We start from the raw sequence: 16,773 nt of genomic DNA, 5'->3' as shown, positions 1-16,773 counted from the left end.
GGCAGAAACTCTGGGAACCCTGAGAGACACACAATCAGACCAACATAGCAGAGAAACACAGAGACGCAGAGCCCTGAGAGACCAATAGAGTCACGGGGCAAACAGGGATACACAGGGCTCACCGGAAGCCAGGCGAGGGCCTTGGAGAGCGAGGGGGCCAGGCAGGGACTGTTTGGCTGTCCTGTGGCCAGAGGCCCTGGGGAATGGCCTTCCACGGCGGCCTGGCCTGGTGGAGCCTGACTGTGTCAGAGGACTTGCGGTCTCCAAGAGCACAGGATGGGGAGCAGAGAGGAGCCTGGCTGTGGAGGGGTTAACCCCTGGCCCCTCCCACTACTCAGCTCTTCTTTTTCTCCCTGCACCCCCCCACCCCCATCCCAGCTCCCTTTACCCTGAGCCCCGGGTATTCCCCCCCACCCCCACTCCTGGTAACTGGACCCTGCTTCCTGCCTGAGATTAAGGGCCTGTCTGCTGAGATTCCCCAGGAAGGGGAGGGACACAGTCTCTCCCCAGGGCCTCCCGGAGCTCAGGCTTGCCCACCCATAGCCTGGCATGCCCCCAAGCCTACAGATTGCTCAAGTACCAACATCTTAAGGTCCCTTCAGGAGGGGGCAGGAACCCTAGCCTGGGAGCACAGTGGGGGTGGGGTGCTCTGTGGGTGTGTGGGGGGGTGGGTCTAGTGTGAAGAGCTGGGGCTGGGGTGACAGGGATTAGAGAAAGACAGAAAAGCTGATCCGAGATAGGATGCCCACAGAGGGAGGACTGAAATGCAGGAGGAGCCAGGCATGGCCTGGGGCCAGAGGGTAAGGCTGCCCCGCCTTGAAGGGTGTAGGGGGTGGGAAAAGGGAACCAGCCTGGGGGTGAGAACCTGGAGCTCTTGACCTTGGGATGAGCCCACACTGACCACCTGGTGCTGCGTGCTGGGGACTCGGAACTCCTGCAGCTGTCATGGGGGGAGGGGCTTCTACAGGTGCTTGTCACTCCCCTCCTGCCCTCCCTGACTGTTAAGCCGATGGTTCCGGCCTTGCTCTCTGAAGGACTGGGAGTCTGGGCCCAGGATGGGAGGAGGTTCAGGGCGGGTGGGGGTGAGCAGAGCAGATGCCCAAGGAGCTCAGGGAGGCTGCATGTGGGACAAGAGAAGGGGATATGGCTGCAGGAACTGGATCACAGGGATTTGCCTAGCATGGCTCTGTGGGGCCAGCTGTGTGTGTGTGTGTGTGTGTGTGTGTGTGTGTGTACGCTCATGTACATGTGGGTGTCATTTGTTGTATGTGCACAGGCTGCTGTGTTTCAAGTCTGCATCTGTAGGGCAAGTGCCCTGAGGGGAGTACTGTGACACCAGGGTCACCTTGCTAGGAGTTCTTTGGGAGCAGAGGCTGAGCCTAATTTACCTCTGTGACCCCATAGTCCCCAGGGTCTGGCCTGTCCCAGTCTCCAGGGAATGGTGTATGGGCGTTAGGAGGGGAAGCCTGTCCTTTCTGAGATGGGGCCTTACGGAGTGGTTCTCTTTGGGACCAAGGCCCTTAGTGGAGGCTGGAATCTGGATTTGAAGGCCCGTTTGTGGGGAACCAATGGATGCCAGAGCGGGGAAAGGGAAGCTACAGGCAGCTCGGAGGAGAGGAAGAAGAGGCATTTTAGCATAGCCTGTCCCTCTGCTCTGTTCCTGCCTTGGGGCAGAACCCCTCAGCCTTTACACTACCTTACACCTCACTTGAGACCCGGTTTGTCCTGGCAGAATATCTGTTAGCTCCATTTACTGTCAAGGAAACCAGAGAGGTGAAGATACTTGAACAGGCCACACAGCCAGTTGAAACTGGGGTTCCAAGCCAGTGACCCCATTTCCCTCTGCCCCAGCCTCCAGTCCCCACAGGTGTCTCTGCCTCTTCCTGGCCCGTCTCCCTCTTTTCTTCCTTCTCACACGTCCCTCTTTCCTGGCCTGAGACTTTCTCACTGAGTCACACTCTGGCTCTCTGACTTTGCCGTGCTTGTCCCTCGCCATCTCTGAGCCTTTCAGAAGCTCAGCCCAGGCCCCTTGCACTGTGCTCTCTCTTTCCTGTCCTGCTTCATCCTGAACACGCTGTCCCCTCTTCACCTTCTCACAGCCTCTCAGGCTGTGCCCAGCAGGGTGGAGGGCAGACATCCTGGGCCCTGGTGTCCTTATGTGCTGGGTCTCCACCAACAGCCACCCCTCCCTAACTCCCCCGGGGGCTGCTCAGCCTTCCCTGCATCTTGCAGTGTGAGCCCACTCAAGAGCCGCAAGGGCTCAACACCCACACATTTTAAGGAGAGGACCCAGGTGACTGTTAGATTCTGGGGTGAGGAATTGACTGATCGGATCCTGGAGCTTCAATAAGAGCATCTTCTCAGTGCCTGTAGCAGCCGTCCTCAGCCATGACACAGTCTTCCAGGCACCGAGCAGCACACAGCAAGCAGGCTGAGGGCGCAGGCTTTCTCAGGCTGGGACATGACTTGGAGGTGGAATAGCGAAGTGGGAGGGGCCCGGAGGGTGGGATGCATGGACTCCGTGGGGCCCAGCATCACCTGGAGTCCTTAAACATACAGACTCCGGGGAACCTGCCACAGGCCTGGGAATCAGAATCTCTAGAGGCCCATCCCAGGAATCTGCATCATAACAGCTTCCTGGCACCGTCTGTGACCCCCAGGTGTGGCAGGTGCTGTGAGGCATCAGGGGAGCCAAGTTCGTTTTGTCTTGATAGGAAAGAAGCCTTGAATACAGACAGAGGACAACAGGGTGAAGAAAACCGCAGGCCAGGCTGGTGGGGTAGGGGCAATTTTCTTTCCTGTTTTCCACACCTTTTCTGATGTGATCATATGATTTTCATTTATTATGATTGTTCTCCCTTAAAATGGGAAGGCAAACCCTCTTGTGTGAAGAGCACTGGATCAGGAGTCAGGAGACCGGGGTTGCAGCCCTGGCTCTGCTATGAATGGGGTGTGGGTGTTTGGGAAGTCATTCATTTTCCCATATTTACCATCCAGCCTGTCTCGTAACATTTGATGTTTGTTGGAGACGGTGTCTCTCCCATCCTGGACACACACCCTGTGTATCTTCGCTCCTGCCCCACCAGGGCCAACCGTCTGGATGCTCAGTGGGTTGATCCATGAGAGAGGGGCTGGAACGGGCAGCGATGGGAAGTGAGGGGATCCCAGGGCCTCGTATCCTGCTCCCCCTTCCCCACCTCTCCAGCCCTGGGGCCTGGGAAGAGGATGAGGTGGCAACAGGAGGAGGAGGTGTCACTGCCAGGGTTCTTCTTCTCACCCAAGCTGGCAGAGGGGCGGGACTGGCACTGGTGACACCAGGGCCACTCAGCCCCCGCTTTTCACAAGCACTTTCTTTTTTGGGTGGAAGGAATTGGAGGGAGGGGGTGAGGAATCTGGGGTTGATGAGCCAGGCTGTAAGACCCTCTAACAGCCCATCAGGTTACAGAAAGACTGCCCCCAGCCACCCTCTTCCTCCAGGGACACGTCCCCAGGCCCACCTGATTCTGCGATTCATAATCCCTCCTGCCCCCAAAGGAGCTCAGGTCCTTCCGTTCAGAGGTAGGGGATGGATCAACTGACCTGAGGATTAGTATGGAGAAGAGGAATGGGAGAGAGGGAGGGAGGAACAAGGCTTCACTTGGCCCTCCACAGCCAAGCACTTAGCGAAAATGTCTCCCAAAAGAGGTGGCAGCATTCAATAGTCTCATGTCTCCTGGGGAAATCAGTCATTCAGGGAAGACTTACTAAAATCTTTCACGTTTCCCCAAAAGGAGCCAAGGGTCCCAAGGTCACCCTCTCTTTCAAGCAATGCTGCCCAGTTGGAACAGCAGGCAGAAACCTCCCCCTTCCGTAAGGATGGGGAATGGTGGGTAAAGAGCCAGGAGGAGGCCAGTCTCGGGTTCTGGTGCTGTTGTGTGCTGGCCTCCATGTTCAGCGGATGCACTGATTCTCTCTCCTCCCTCCCTCCCTGGGTCATGCCCGCCTCCTGGGGTCCCCAGCTTTGCCTTCACCTGCCAACCTGCCTTTCAGTTCAGCTCTAGCTGGGAGCAGAGAGTCCCCCGGGCCCCTAAGTGTGAAGTCCTGTTGGGCTGGGACAGGGATGTAGAGATGGGGCCAGCCCCCAGGGGAGAAGTGAGGAGGCCTGGGGTGAAAGAGGGGATAGAATAGGTTAACCTTTAATATGATGAAAATGTTCAAGTATTTTTCAAAACACTCGTACAAATGTAACTATTTACCTACATATTGACATACAAAAAATTCCACAACACCTTGTGTTTTTTAAAAATATTTATTTATTTGGCTGGGCTGGATCTTAGTTGCTGCACGCAGGATCTTCCTTGGCGCATGCGGGATCTTCATTGAGGCACGTGGGATCTTTAGTTGCGGCATGTGGGATCCATTTCCCTAGCCAGGGATTGAACCTGGGCCCCCTGCCTTGGGAACGTGGAGTCTTAGCCACTGGACCACCAGGCAAGTCCCCATGACACCTTGTTGAGAGAAAAAAAAACATTACAAAGCAGCATGTGTGCTGTTATATAGAATTATATATATATATATATATATGGGGTGGGCGTGTGTGTGTGTGTACTCATGTGCAAAAGACAGAGAGAGGATGTACAGGGAGTGTTATCTGGAAGGGTGTTCACCGAAATCTTAATCTTGTTTGCCTCTCGGGGGTAGAGTTTGGGGCAATTTATACAGTCCTATTTTTACTTTTCTGTACTGCTTAAATTTTCTACGTGAGTATGTTTTAGCTTTACACACAGGAAAACTCCCAACGATGATATTTTCAATTGGGGAGAAAGGATTGTTTTCATCATAAAAGGAATATAACTACATTAGTCAACAGAAAAAGAAAATAGAGAAAGAAAAGCCCCCATAGTCCTTTCACCAAGGCAGCCCTTCAGAACATGTGGTGGGTTTCCTTCCTGTCAGCCAGCTCTGAATATGTTCAAAGCAGCTTTTCCATCCAGGTATAATAATAGACTGGAAAATGCCGCCCAGGTGTCCCCTCTCATGTAAGGCTCACAGCCCCTCTGAAAAGTACATCAGTTTGTTTTCTCTAGCCTAGGGGACTTGAGGCACTTGAGGCTGACTTTCAGGCAAGGGAAGTGACTTGTCCAGGCCACATATACCCAAGTGAGAGGCAGAGTCAGTCCTGAGACTCTCAACACTGGCAGTTCAGTGCTACTTCCAGTGCCCACGGCTGCCGGGCCCGTGAGGGAGAGCTTTTGTGAGCATGGACCAGCCCTGGGCCCTGCAAACCCTCAGATGCTGCGATGCAATTCGTTTGAAGGAACTCTTCTTGCTGCCCACCAGGTCCCAGGTCTGCCCTGGGCCTGAAGGAACAAGATGCATCCGAAACAGTCCACTTGGGCCTCTGGCAAAGAGAAAGGGCATAAACACTTCCCACAAAGCCTTGGCACACAGTGAGCAGCAGTGAACATCTGTCACACGCCCATGAGTGAAGCGCCTCGGAGCCTGCGAGTAAGCTCACCAGGGCCATCACTGAAGGCTTCCCGTAGGAGGGGGCCTTTGAGCTGAGACTTCAAGGATGGGTGGAATTTCCACGAGGGTTCAGAGGAGAGAAACAGTCTGGCGTTTCAGGTGGTGGGGCTGACTCTCCCAGAAGGCAAAGTATTTGAGCGCGAACTACAAGCCGCGCGGGGACTCGCTGGTCTACACGGTGGGGCCCCTGCAGTCCTCCCCAACCGCGTAGAATTTGCCGAGTATTAGCCACGAGGGGCGGGGTGAGGCGGGGCGGGGTGAGGCGGGGCGGGGCGGGGCCGAGGTGGCGGGGTGGGGGTGCCCGGAGAGCTTCATAAAGCCACAGCAAAGGCGCTGCGACGCTAGTGACAGCGGCCCGCTGGAGAGGGAGCCCGGGAGCTGCCGCGCGCCCGCCAAACGCGGGCGCAGGACCCAGGCGTCCGAGCCCGGGCTCCGGTGGGGCCCCCGCCCCTGCCCCCAACCCCGGGGCCCCCGCCCCGCCCCGCCCCCGCCCGCCTCGGCCCCGCCGACCCCCGCGCCCGCCCCCGCGCGGAGAGGGGCTGGTCCTCGACGGCCGCGGGAAGGTGCCAGCCCGCCCCGGATGGGCATCGTGGAGCCGGGCTGCGGAGACATGCTGACGGGCACCGAGCCGATGCCGGCGAGCGACGAGGGCCGGGCGCCAGGCGCCGACCCGCAGAACCGCTACTTCTATCCGGAGCCGGGCGCGCAGGACGCTGCCGACCGTCGCGGGGGCGCCAGCCTAGGGGCGCCCTACGCCGGGGGCGCCCTGGTGCCCGCCCCGCCGGGCCGCTTCCTCGGAGCCTACGCCTACCCGCCCCGGCCCCAGGCCACCGGCTTCCCCGGGGCGGGCGAGCCCTTCCCGCCGACGCCGGGCGCCGAGGGCTACCAGCCGGGGGACGCCTATGCGGCCCCGGACCCGCGCGCCACACTCTTCCCGGGGCCGCGCGAGGACTATGCGCTGCCGGCGGGGCTGGAGGTATCCGGGAAGCTGAGAGTCGCGCTCAACAACCACCTGTTGTGGTCCAAGTTTAATCAGCACCAGACGGAGATGATCATCACCAAGCAGGGACGGTGAGTGAGGCGCGCGCCGGGAGAGCCGAGAGGTGGGAGCCTCCTCCGTCCCGCCCGCCCTGACGGGGACGCGCTTTTCTTTTCTTTCTTTCTTTTTTGTTTTTTCTTTCTTTCTTTTTTCGTTTTGTTTTGTTTAGAGTTTGCTAGTGTTTCCGTGTACCTCACAGTTTTGGCTCAGGCTTGGTGGGGGGGAAGAGGGAGCTGAGTTGTGGACAGGAAAGTTCTGGGGCTTGTTTACTCTCAGGACATGGTACCAACAGGCACAACTCAAAAGGGAGATGGAGGAGAGGGGCGCAGTGAGCCATCGTCCTGGTTTATGGGGAGCGTGCCTAGGTTTCACCCAGCATTTCTGTGCGCTCTCTGCCTGGGTGGGAGGCGCCGAGAGCGCAGAGGGAGTGTGTGCTGTGGGTCTGACAGAGCAGGACGCCTCTTAGCCCCTAAGTGTGCAGAAACTGAGCTGAGGGCAGAGTCGTACGGTGGGTGGACAACGGTCCAGCCCTCATCTCCGGGGCCCCCTGTGCCCACCTCTCCCAGCCCCGTTGCTGTTGTTGTGTACAGGTCAGCTCTGGGGAGGAGGGGGTAAAACTGGGATTTAGTGACATGGAGAAGTAGTCGCCAAGTTTCCCTACCGGTAGTACTTTGAGATCATATGTCTGGTGTGTGCGTGTGTTGGGAGGGGGCATAGATTCCTTCCAGACACAGTCCCCTGCTGGAGGGCACAGACGTCCATGGGCCTGAGCAGGTGAAGCTAAGCCATGGGTCCCAGCTGGCAGCCAGTCCTGCACTCTGTACCCTTCAAGTCTTGTCCCTGAAAGCCTGCCCCACCCTTATTCAGATATTCACCAATCCATCCTGGGGAACCCATAGTTCCATGGCTCAGAGTCCCCTGAGCCCGGTGCATTTGGGGTAGGGTTTGGGGCCAAGGGTGCTGCTTCCGGAGAGAGACTCCTACGTGGGGAAAGAAAGAGAAACTTGCAACTTGTGTGGTATTTGTTTGGTAAGCAACACTCTGAGTGGGCCCTGCCTGTATCTGGTGTGTGAGGGTGTGCACCCGCCCTCCCCAGTGGGGGCCCGTGTGGGCAGGGGACCAGTCAGGGCCTCCATGTGGAGGAGCTGTGTCCTCAGTGGACCGGGGAGGTGTTGAAGAGCAGATACCAAGTGTGGGGCTTGGGGAGGGAGAAGGGAGAGGCCATGCTGGGCCCGAGGGTTGGCATTCAATCTGGGCATTGCTGGAACATTCTTCCCTCCTGATAGATGATTTCTGTGGGGTGGCTTGGCATTGAGGGACCTGTCCACCAACAACAATTGGCTTCAAATTGCTGAACTGCTCCTCTTTCTTTGGGATGAACCCAGGAAATTTGGCGTTTTCTTTTATGGCGCGGCCTTCGTCTTCTAGGCCTTCCGATAATTCATTCCTCTCTGCTCCTCCAATGCTAACCCCGCTCTGGGTGCACCCAGGCACAGCCCAGGCTTCTAGGCTATCGTGTCTGAATCGGAGGGGACCCAGAATATCCTGTCCCGTCTTTTCCCTGGACAGACCGGGAAATGGACCCAGAGGCAGTAAGAGACTTTTCTGAGATTACACAGCACACTCATCGCTGGCAGAACTGGCACCAGCACCCAGATGTTATATGCCTGATTTCTTTCTCTGGTCCCCCCCAGCCGGGAGTAAAAACAGCCACCTACACTGTCCGAAGGCCTTGATGCATTCAGAGTGCTTTCACTTCCATTATTTCACTGTGCACTAGGTAGGCCAAGCGGCCTCCCCATTTACAGCTGAGGGCACTGAGGCCCAGGGGGACTGGTGGCTTACACTGGGTCACACAGCAACCCAAACTCAGGCCTGCACCCTGTTGCGTGGTCAGGAAGCCTTCCCACCCTGGGGCCTGGTGGGGATATCCCCACAGCCTTGCAGCCAGGCCACAGCCCCTCCAGTCTTGAGAGATGAGGTGGACAGAGCTTCAGCAGAACTTCAGGGATCTGGGGGTACAGGGCTAACTGTGGTCTTAAGAGGATGCATCTTCCTGTACTGGTTGCCTCCTAGACATCTACAACTTCCTTCTTTCCTTTATGTTCCTGCTGAATAATCCTCTCTTGCTAAGTTTTGTTGTCTCTCTTTTAGATCCACGCACAATTTCCTTTATTATGGTAAATTCCAATATATATTAGAAGTGAAGAGAAACATGTAACAGATCTCCATCTACCCATTACCCAGCTGCAGCAGTTATCAGTACTGGTCCAGTCTTGTCTCTGCTTTATCCTCGCTCACTTAACTTCTGGTCTGAAACTATATTAGTGATAGTGTAAGTAATTAGTAAGTAAATCCTAGACACCGTATTACTTCATCCTTAAGTAGTTCTCCGTGCACCTCTAAAAATGGCTTTTTAAAAATAAACACAATGCCATTAGCAAACCTAAAAAGAAACTCTTAAATATCATCAAATTTCCCTGATTGTTGTGCGCGCCCACACACATGCACACATACGAATGCTTCACAGTCCTCACACTTTGAATCCATCCTGATGGACTGCTTCGGACACCGCGGGGTGTGGGGCAGTTCCAAGAGGGCAATGGCCCCCTCACCACTTCCTTTGAGGCCTGCTCTTGGATCAGGCCTCGGGGGCCCCATGGTGGGGTGGAGGAGACAGAGGACACACCGCCCCCAATTCAGCACCCCCGACTGTGGGCTCCCAGTGATCTGGGAAGTTGGCGGCCATTTCCTTCTGCTACTGGCTTCTGAAAAGTAAGACTTAGGCTCAGAGAACAGCTCCCTTTCTGTCCTCCTGCTTTGGCGGGCTGACCTGTCCTTCCACGGTTTCCAGTGACCCACCAGTCACCACCACATCACCCACGGCTTTCTTCCTTTTTGAAAAATCCTTCCAGCCCAGGCTCGCCCACAGCCCCGTAGCCTTTCGCCTTGGGCTGACTCAGTCCCTCCCAGATCCTTCCTCTCCCACCCACCCTGGACCCATCCCTCAGTGTGGACAAGACACACGTTCATGCTCTCCTTCACGGGCAGGAATGGAGTGGGGAACAGGGGATGATGCTGGGGTCCAGAGGCTGATCCAGGCAGCTCAGATGGGGCTAGGAGGGGACACAGGACAAGAAGATGGACTGGCCAACTGGAGGGTTTAGAGTTCAAGTTTGTGTGCTTGTGGAGGTTTGTGGCCTGATAGGCCCACTTGTGCTCCCCAGACTCATATTATTTCTGGGAGGCCGTCTGTGTGCTGTGCCCGAGTCGGCCGGCGAATAGCAGTCGACGGTAGACATTCTCAGTAGAGGAAGAGAGAGGCGGCTGTCTCCGTGTGTGGGTGTGTGGGTGTGCAGTAATTGCCGGCAATCCCCACTTTTCTGGGTGTGATTAGTTGATTATTATAATTAAGATAACTCTGTTGTTGAGCAGCTCAGTTCGCATTTGTGTGTGTATGTATGTGCGAAGTTAGGGCTTGATAAAACAATTTCAGTTCCGCACCATCCTCGATCACTGGCCTCAGCCCTTTTGGTTTCCTCTTCTCTACATTCCAACTCCGAGAACTTCTTAGATCTTTATAAAAAAATTCTTTTTAGCTTTAAGGCTGCTTTAATTTGGGCTGACTGGCTTTATTTCTTTTGGAGCAGGTGGAAACGCCTTGGCTTTCTCTTCCGCCATTTTCTGGTGGCTGTCCGATTTCTATTCAGTGGCTGCGAGGTTGGTGGGAGGAGGTGATCCTTTGAGGCCCGAGAGCTTTTCGTGTTTGGATTGGTACAGTGCATTGCCAGAATACCCTCCTCAAAGGTGGTACCGATTTCCAGCCCCACCACTAACGGACGAGAGGACCCATTATCCACAGGCTCATCAACATTAGATGTTGTCTATTTTGAAACATCTTGCCAACATGACTGATAAAAACCATCTTTTAATTTGTATTTAATGACAGTGAATTGGAGCATTGTCAGAGGTGTTCAGGATGGGGAAGGGACACGATGACGTTGTGAATCTTTTCAAGCTGGATGGTCCTTAGAAGAAGCAGAGGAATTTGGGGTCTTGGTCCCTGTCCTCGGAGGGCCGAGTGGTGAGCCGTCTTTTCTAGGGGCTCAGTCTGGCACCAGACCCAGCTTCACTCCCTGTTCCTTCCCAGCAAAGTGTCATGTAAATCAGGGGCTATTTTGGGATCCCAGCTGGTGGTGATTCTAGACTTTTAGGGTGAAGTTGAGACCTCCCTTTTCCTCTCCTCTTCCACACAGTCTTCCTTTATCTCCTGCCTTTCACTCTACCAGTGATAAGCAGGGTGGGGCGATGGAGACTGTTGCATGTGCTCCGCCATCGGGAGACCCCATTTCTGCTCTCCCACCAAGGAGCAGTCACCGAACCTCTCTGAGCCTCGTTTTCTTCAAGTAGAAAATTGGAAATAACATTTTATATCTCAAAGGACTGGTTCAGTGAACTGGCTGCTGCATAAGTAGTGGCGCTTGAATGAGTAAGTTCCCTGCTCTTTCTTTATTATTACATGGTTGGATAGGAACTGGTTACAGTATAGGAAACGTGAATGACCTGACCACTGCTGTAGAATGAGTTGGTGGTAGAAATGGGTTGAAAATATCCTCCCACCCTCGACTGCTCACAGCCTCATCCCTAACCTTTGATTTCTCTGGTTGACTGGCACGCCGAGCTCCTGGGACCGAGGGCCTCAAACTGGAACCCTGGACTCTTGCTTGGGGTTCTTCAGCCAGGCCAGAAGGCTTTGATCCTTCTGGGCCTGGGAAAAGGTGGGATGGGGGTGGGATGGAAGAGACGGCAAGCTGAGTTTCACATCTTTCAAACCTCTTTTTTTAAATAAATTTATTTATTTATTTATTTATTTATTGGCTGTGTTTGGTCTTCATTGCTGCACACGGGCTTTGTCTAGTTGCGGGGAGCAGGGGCTGTCCTTCACTGTGGTCCACGGGCTCCTCATTGTGGTGGCTTCTCCTGTTGCGGAGCACCGGCTCTAGGCACATGGGCCTCAGTAGTTGCGGCACATGGGCTCAACAGTTGTGGCTCACGGGCTCTAAAGCAGGGCTCAATAGTTGTGGCGCACGGGCTCAGTTGCTTTGTGGCATGTGGGATCCCTCCAGAGCAGGGCTCGAACCTGTGTCCCCTGCACTGGCAGGCAGATTCCTAACCACTGCGCCACCTAGGAAGTCCCTTTCAAACTTCTTAACAGCTCTCAGAGGAAAGATAGACAGCAGTTATTATCTCCATTTACGGGTGAAGAAAGTGAGGTTTGGTTTGGGCCTTAACTTATCCAAGGCCATAGGGCCAGTGAGTCTCTTTTTTTCTCAGCCCAGGAGAGTCTTAGGAAGACAGGAATGTGATAGTACCCTCCTAGGAGATTTTTCCAAGGTTATTAAGGATATTGCTCTGGGACCCTCTGGGGACTAGAATCCACCCAAAAGTGCTCCTAGGCCCCTGGAACTCTCTCTCCCCCAGGTTTACCAACTCATGAACCAGTGCCTTTCTTCCCAACCTACAGGGCTTCTTGTAGGGGAGGGGAGAAGTGTGTGGGAATGAAAAGTAGTTCTGATGAGGGTTTGACTCTGCTTCTTAAAAACTCTGCTCTTCCTGCTTGGGTTATAAGAGAAAGACTAAGCCATAGAGGTGCTGGTTGTAGTGTTGGTGGTGATGGTGGAGGTTATGGTTGTAGTGGTGGTGGTGATGGTAGAGGTGTTGGTTGTAGTGGTGGTGGTGATGGTGGAGGTGATGGTTGTAGTGACGGTGGTGATAGTGGAGGTGTTGGCTGTAGTGATGGTGGTGATGGTGGAGGTAATGGAGGTGTTGATGATGGGGTGGTGATGGTGGAGGTGGTGGAGATGCTTGTGGTATGGTAGTGCTTCTTGCTCTGAATCTATTACTTGGCACAATAGCACAGCATCCCACATCCAACTTCCTCCACTTTTCCCAGAAACCAGGACTTCGAACATGAGCACTGGGCTCAATACAGTCCCTCTTCCAGGTGGATGGGAAGCTCCAGCTAGGGCTTCAGCTACTTCTCTGAAAACCCTGGAGGAGGCCGTACTACAGATATCAGGCCCAGGAGGATGAGGAAGGGAGGGCCTGTGGATGGGTGCTCTGGGGCTGGGTGTGTGTTAGCACTGTGAGAGCCTCAGTGGAGAGGATGGATGACACACTGAGGCCAGCCCAGGGTTCAGGGAACTGAGACATGAGGACCTACTAGGAACTGCCTCTGTGGGGCGGGCTGGTGACTTTGCTCCCCCTCTAGGGAGCAAACCAAGGCTGGAAACAGGAGTGTGCAGCTGATGTCTAGTGACTGACCCTCTGAAAGAAAAACATTTTTAAAAACCCTGATTCATAGTGTTTGCTGATTTCCGTAAATGGCCCTGTGATGGCTGCTTGTCAGCTGCCCACGTGACATCACTGAACACTCAGTTGGGAAGAGATGTGTGGTAGTGCACATTATCTAGTATCTCCGCTGTACAGGTACGGTGGACGTAAACAATATCAAAGGCAGAGATAATAGTAAAATGTAATAAAAAAATTTGAGAAGTGATTTTTTTGAGTGTGTATTACTTTGGCGTGTAACGTAATATATTTCATTGTAAATTTATATGACTTAATTTTTAAATGTGGCTGTTCAACAACTGGCCGGCAGACTTCCTGGAGAAGGGGGAGACCCAGCTCCAGCACACCACCACGGACGGCCTTTGCACAAGGCGCGGCTGTCTGGGGGGTTGGGAGCTGATGGATATTGGTGGGTGTCTGTTCTCCCCAGGAGGATGTTCCCATTCCTGTCATTTACTGTGGCTGGGCTGGAGCCCACCAGCCATTACCGGATGTTTGTGGATGTTGTCTTGGTGGACCAACACCACTGGCGGTATCAGAGCGGCAAGTGGGTGCAGTGTGGAAAGGCTGAGGGCAGCATGCCAGGTACGTGCCTCCTTGGGAACGGGGGGCACACTTTTTCTCTAAGACGGCGCGCCCCCTGGTGGATGCAAGAGGAACCCCCAAGCCCCTGCCCCTGACTTCTAGGATTTAATTCTCTTCCATCCCTCCCATCCCATCCCATCCCACACCCCCCACCCCACCCTTCCCAGGTCTCACTTCCGTTCTCTTTGTCATCTCTCCTACTTTGCTCGGCTCGGTCCTCCGCCCACACCTCCCCGTGTCCTGCCCCGTCTGTCCTCCCCCTCATCCTTCTTGCCATCCCCCTCAGAACAGGCAGAGAAGCCCCACATCACCAAGGGCCTGGTCCCGGGGCTGTGTGCCAAAGAGATTCACTGTCCACAGGGAACCGCCTGTACGTCCACCCCGATTCTCCCAACACGGGAGCCCACTGGATGCGCCAGGAAGTTTCATTTGGGAAACTAAAGCTCACGAACAACAAGGGGGCCTCCAACAATGTGACCCAGGTGGGACTCCTCCCCATGAGTTAGCCCCACACCCCTCCCGGTCCTCGAGGCCACAGTGGGTCCTGCAGGCTGATTCTACTCTGTAAGAGGGACTTTTCTCCCTCTCTGATTCTGGTTCTTTTCCACCCACTTTGGGAGAAGGCTAAGGTGGGAGGACGCTGGGGGCAGGCAGGGGTCACGTACAGGCCAACATGGACCCAGCCAGCCTGGGGATTTCTTTACCGAATCCTGGGCTGCCGTTACTCATGTGCCATTTTGGGTAGAGAGTCGGTACCAGTGGTCCCAGGGAACGGATGCAGAGTTTCTTTGAGTTGAGCAATCCTCTTAAAAGTGCCCTTATCCCTGAAAAGCCCTGTTTGTGCTAATACCTTGGTCACAATGGACATCTGGGGATAGGAAAAGGGGCAAGAGAGTAGAACTGGTACCCTGAAGAGGCTAGGGACTGGGGTTGGAGGGCCTGGGAAAAGTTACATGGTGGCAGGACAGAGGAGTGGTCACGATGACTTCGGGGTCCTTTCTAGTTTGTCCATAGTGCTGGCCACAGGCCGGGCTGGGGGAGGGTTCCTTTGAACTCTCCCCTCCCACCCTCACAGCCGTCTTCGCCTCTCTCAGATGATCGTGCTCCAGTCCCTCCATAAGTACCAGCCCCGGCTACACATTGTCGAGGTCACTGATGGAGAGCCAGAGGCAGCCTGCAACACGTCCAACACGCACATCTTTACTTTCCAAGAAACCCAGTTCATCGCTGTGACCGCCTACCAGAACGCTGAGGTGAGGGCTGCCTGGGTGAGGGTGGGCTGAGCCTGTGAGGGGGTGGGGGTGAGGGGGAGAGCGGGGCCCCCAGTCTTCCTGGGAGTGATTTTGGAAGTTCCCCAGCCTCAGACTCACAGCTGACTCTGTTTCCCTTCTCTTTAGATTACTCAGCTGAAAATTGATAATAACCCTTTCGCCAAAGGTTTCCGGGAGAACTTTGAGTCGTAAGTGCCACGGGGTTCAACTCATGTTTGCAGAGGCCTCCTCTTGTCCCTCAGAGGGACAAGTGCTCAGCGTGTCCCCACTCTGCCTCTGCGGTGGGGACGTGTGGGGTGGGTGCTGGAGGGCGGCGGGCAGGTCAGGGAGGAGGGTCTGGGGAGGGACCTGCGATAGGCTGGCTCCTAAGTGACCAGTTCTGCTCGTGACCCTTGGCTTTTGCCTCCTGTTTTTATTTTAGCATGTATGCATCTGTTGACACCAGCGTCCCCTCCCCGCCTGGACCCAACTGTCAATTGCTTGGGGGAGACCACTACTCTCCTCTCCTCCCCAACCAGTATCCCATTCCCAGCCGTTTCTACCCTGACCTTCCCAGCCAGGCCAAGGATGTGGTTCCCCAGCCTTACTGGCTGGGGGCCCCCCGAGACCACAGCTACGAGGCCGAGTTTCGAGCTGTCAGCATGAAGCCTGCATTCCTGCCTTCTGCCCCTGGACCCACCATGCCCTACTACCGAAGCCAGGAGGTCTTGGCGCCTGGAACTGGCTGGCCTGTGGCCCCCCAGTACCCTCCCAAGATGAGTACAGCCACCTGGTTCCGCTCCGTGAGAACTCTGCCCGTGGAACCTGGCCCTGGAGCCTCCGAGGGGCGGGGGCCAGAGGACCAGGGCTCCCCCTCCTTGTGGACTGAGATCACCCCCATCCGGCCAGAGTCCAGCGACTCAGGACTGGGCGAAGGAGACTCTAAGAGGAGGCGTGTGTCCCCTTATCCTTCCAGTGGTGACAGCTCCTCCCCTGCGGGGGCCCCTTCTCCTTTTGATAAGGAAACGGAAGGCCAGTTTTATAACTATTTTCCCAACTGAGCAGATGACATGGTGAAAGGAACAGAGTGTCATTAGGTTGGTGACATCAAGTAACTTAGACCACAGACTCAGACCTGAGCCACACCCAGCTCCCTCTGTTCTGTCTCCTTTTGTAGTTGATTGAGGAAGAGGGGGGCCAAGAAGGATTCTAGGGTTCACGTGCTGCCTCCCGGCCCATAATGAAACCTGTGAGGCGTGTCCTCTGCGCCAACTACAGTCATTTACCTGGTGCTGCTTCTGGCTGTGGGTTCCCAGCTGGAGAAGAGAAAACAGACAACGGAAGGTCTAGGACACAAAAAAGCTTCCTCTCTTCTGCGCGGTGGGGGTGGGGGTGGGGTGCCAGGGTCAGGTGGGCCGGCCAGACTGGAGACTCACATCTCTTCCTGTGTAGAGTGACTTTCAACATTTTTGTATGTGTGTTAATCCCTGATCTGGAAATAAAGACAAGTGACTTTTATAACAGCCAGCCAGCCAGGGTCAAGGAGAGGACCCAAGTGACTTTGGGCAGCTGGCCTGGGTCTCACCGCCTTAGAGGCAGTGGGGCCCCAAGCAAGGGACTGGGAAGGGGGGGTTACTGTGCACGACTCAAGAAGGAAGATCATGGGAGGGTGTGAGGGTGCACTTTTTCTTTTCGGGGACGGGGGAGGCTATTTATTGTATAGAGAGTGGTGTCCGGATATGTTACTTGTGTCTTCACCACTTTCTGAAAATAAACACAAAACTGTCAAGTGTGTCCTGCTTCGGTGCCTGGGTGGGGGACATGGATGGGGACTCTGCTGGGAATTGCAAGTGCACCAAAGCTGTTCTCTCTGCTCTAGAACAGAACCTGAAGTTCCAAAGACGCCGGACCTTCTAGAAACCAGAGGTGACTTCGTTCAGGGGATAAACTGAGTTAGAGCAATGCTACGTGTCCTGCCCTTGGTGCTCAGGTTAATGGCTGATGCCACTTCTTAAGGTGTCTTGGGATACCCTGACCTGT

At 55.0% G+C, this 16,773-nt stretch overlaps 1 protein-coding gene across 1 annotated transcript; it reads left to right on the top strand.

Moving 5' to 3' along the window:
• Positions 1-6,013: 6,013 nt before the first annotated feature.
• On the top strand, positions 6,014-16,518 carry TBX21 (T-box transcription factor 21). Its single transcript, XM_057716034.1, has 6 exons — positions 6,014-6,579; positions 13,329-13,483; positions 13,844-13,965; positions 14,578-14,736; positions 14,881-14,942; positions 15,176-16,518. Exons 1-6 carry the CDS (start codon positions 6,089-6,091, stop codon positions 15,792-15,794), a joined length of 1,608 nt encoding a protein of 535 aa, XP_057572017.1. The 5' UTR covers positions 6,014-6,088; the 3' UTR covers positions 15,795-16,518.
• Positions 16,519-16,773: the final 255 nt, after the last annotated feature.

This window comes from Hippopotamus amphibius, chromosome 17 (genome assembly GCF_030028045.1).
Source record: "Hippopotamus amphibius kiboko isolate mHipAmp2 chromosome 17, mHipAmp2.hap2, whole genome shotgun sequence".
In the NCBI taxonomy this organism is placed as follows: Eukaryota; Metazoa; Chordata; class Mammalia; order Artiodactyla; family Hippopotamidae; genus Hippopotamus; species Hippopotamus amphibius.
This window is presented reverse-complemented; position numbering and strand designations above follow the sequence as displayed.

Excerpts from the sequence above, each read along its gene's own strand:
- TBX21 (XM_057716034.1), top strand. The coding sequence starts at position 6,089 with ATGGGCATCGTGGAGCCGGGCTGCGGAGACATGCTGACGGGCACCGAG. Across the intron at positions 6,580-13,328 it reads ATCATCACCAAGCAGGGACG|GAGGATGTTCCCATTCCTGT; the intron begins GTGAGTGAGGCG and ends TGTTCTCCCCAG. Across the intron at positions 14,737-14,880 it reads CCGCCTACCAGAACGCTGAG|ATTACTCAGCTGAAAATTGA; the intron begins GTGAGGGCTGCC and ends CCTTCTCTTTAG.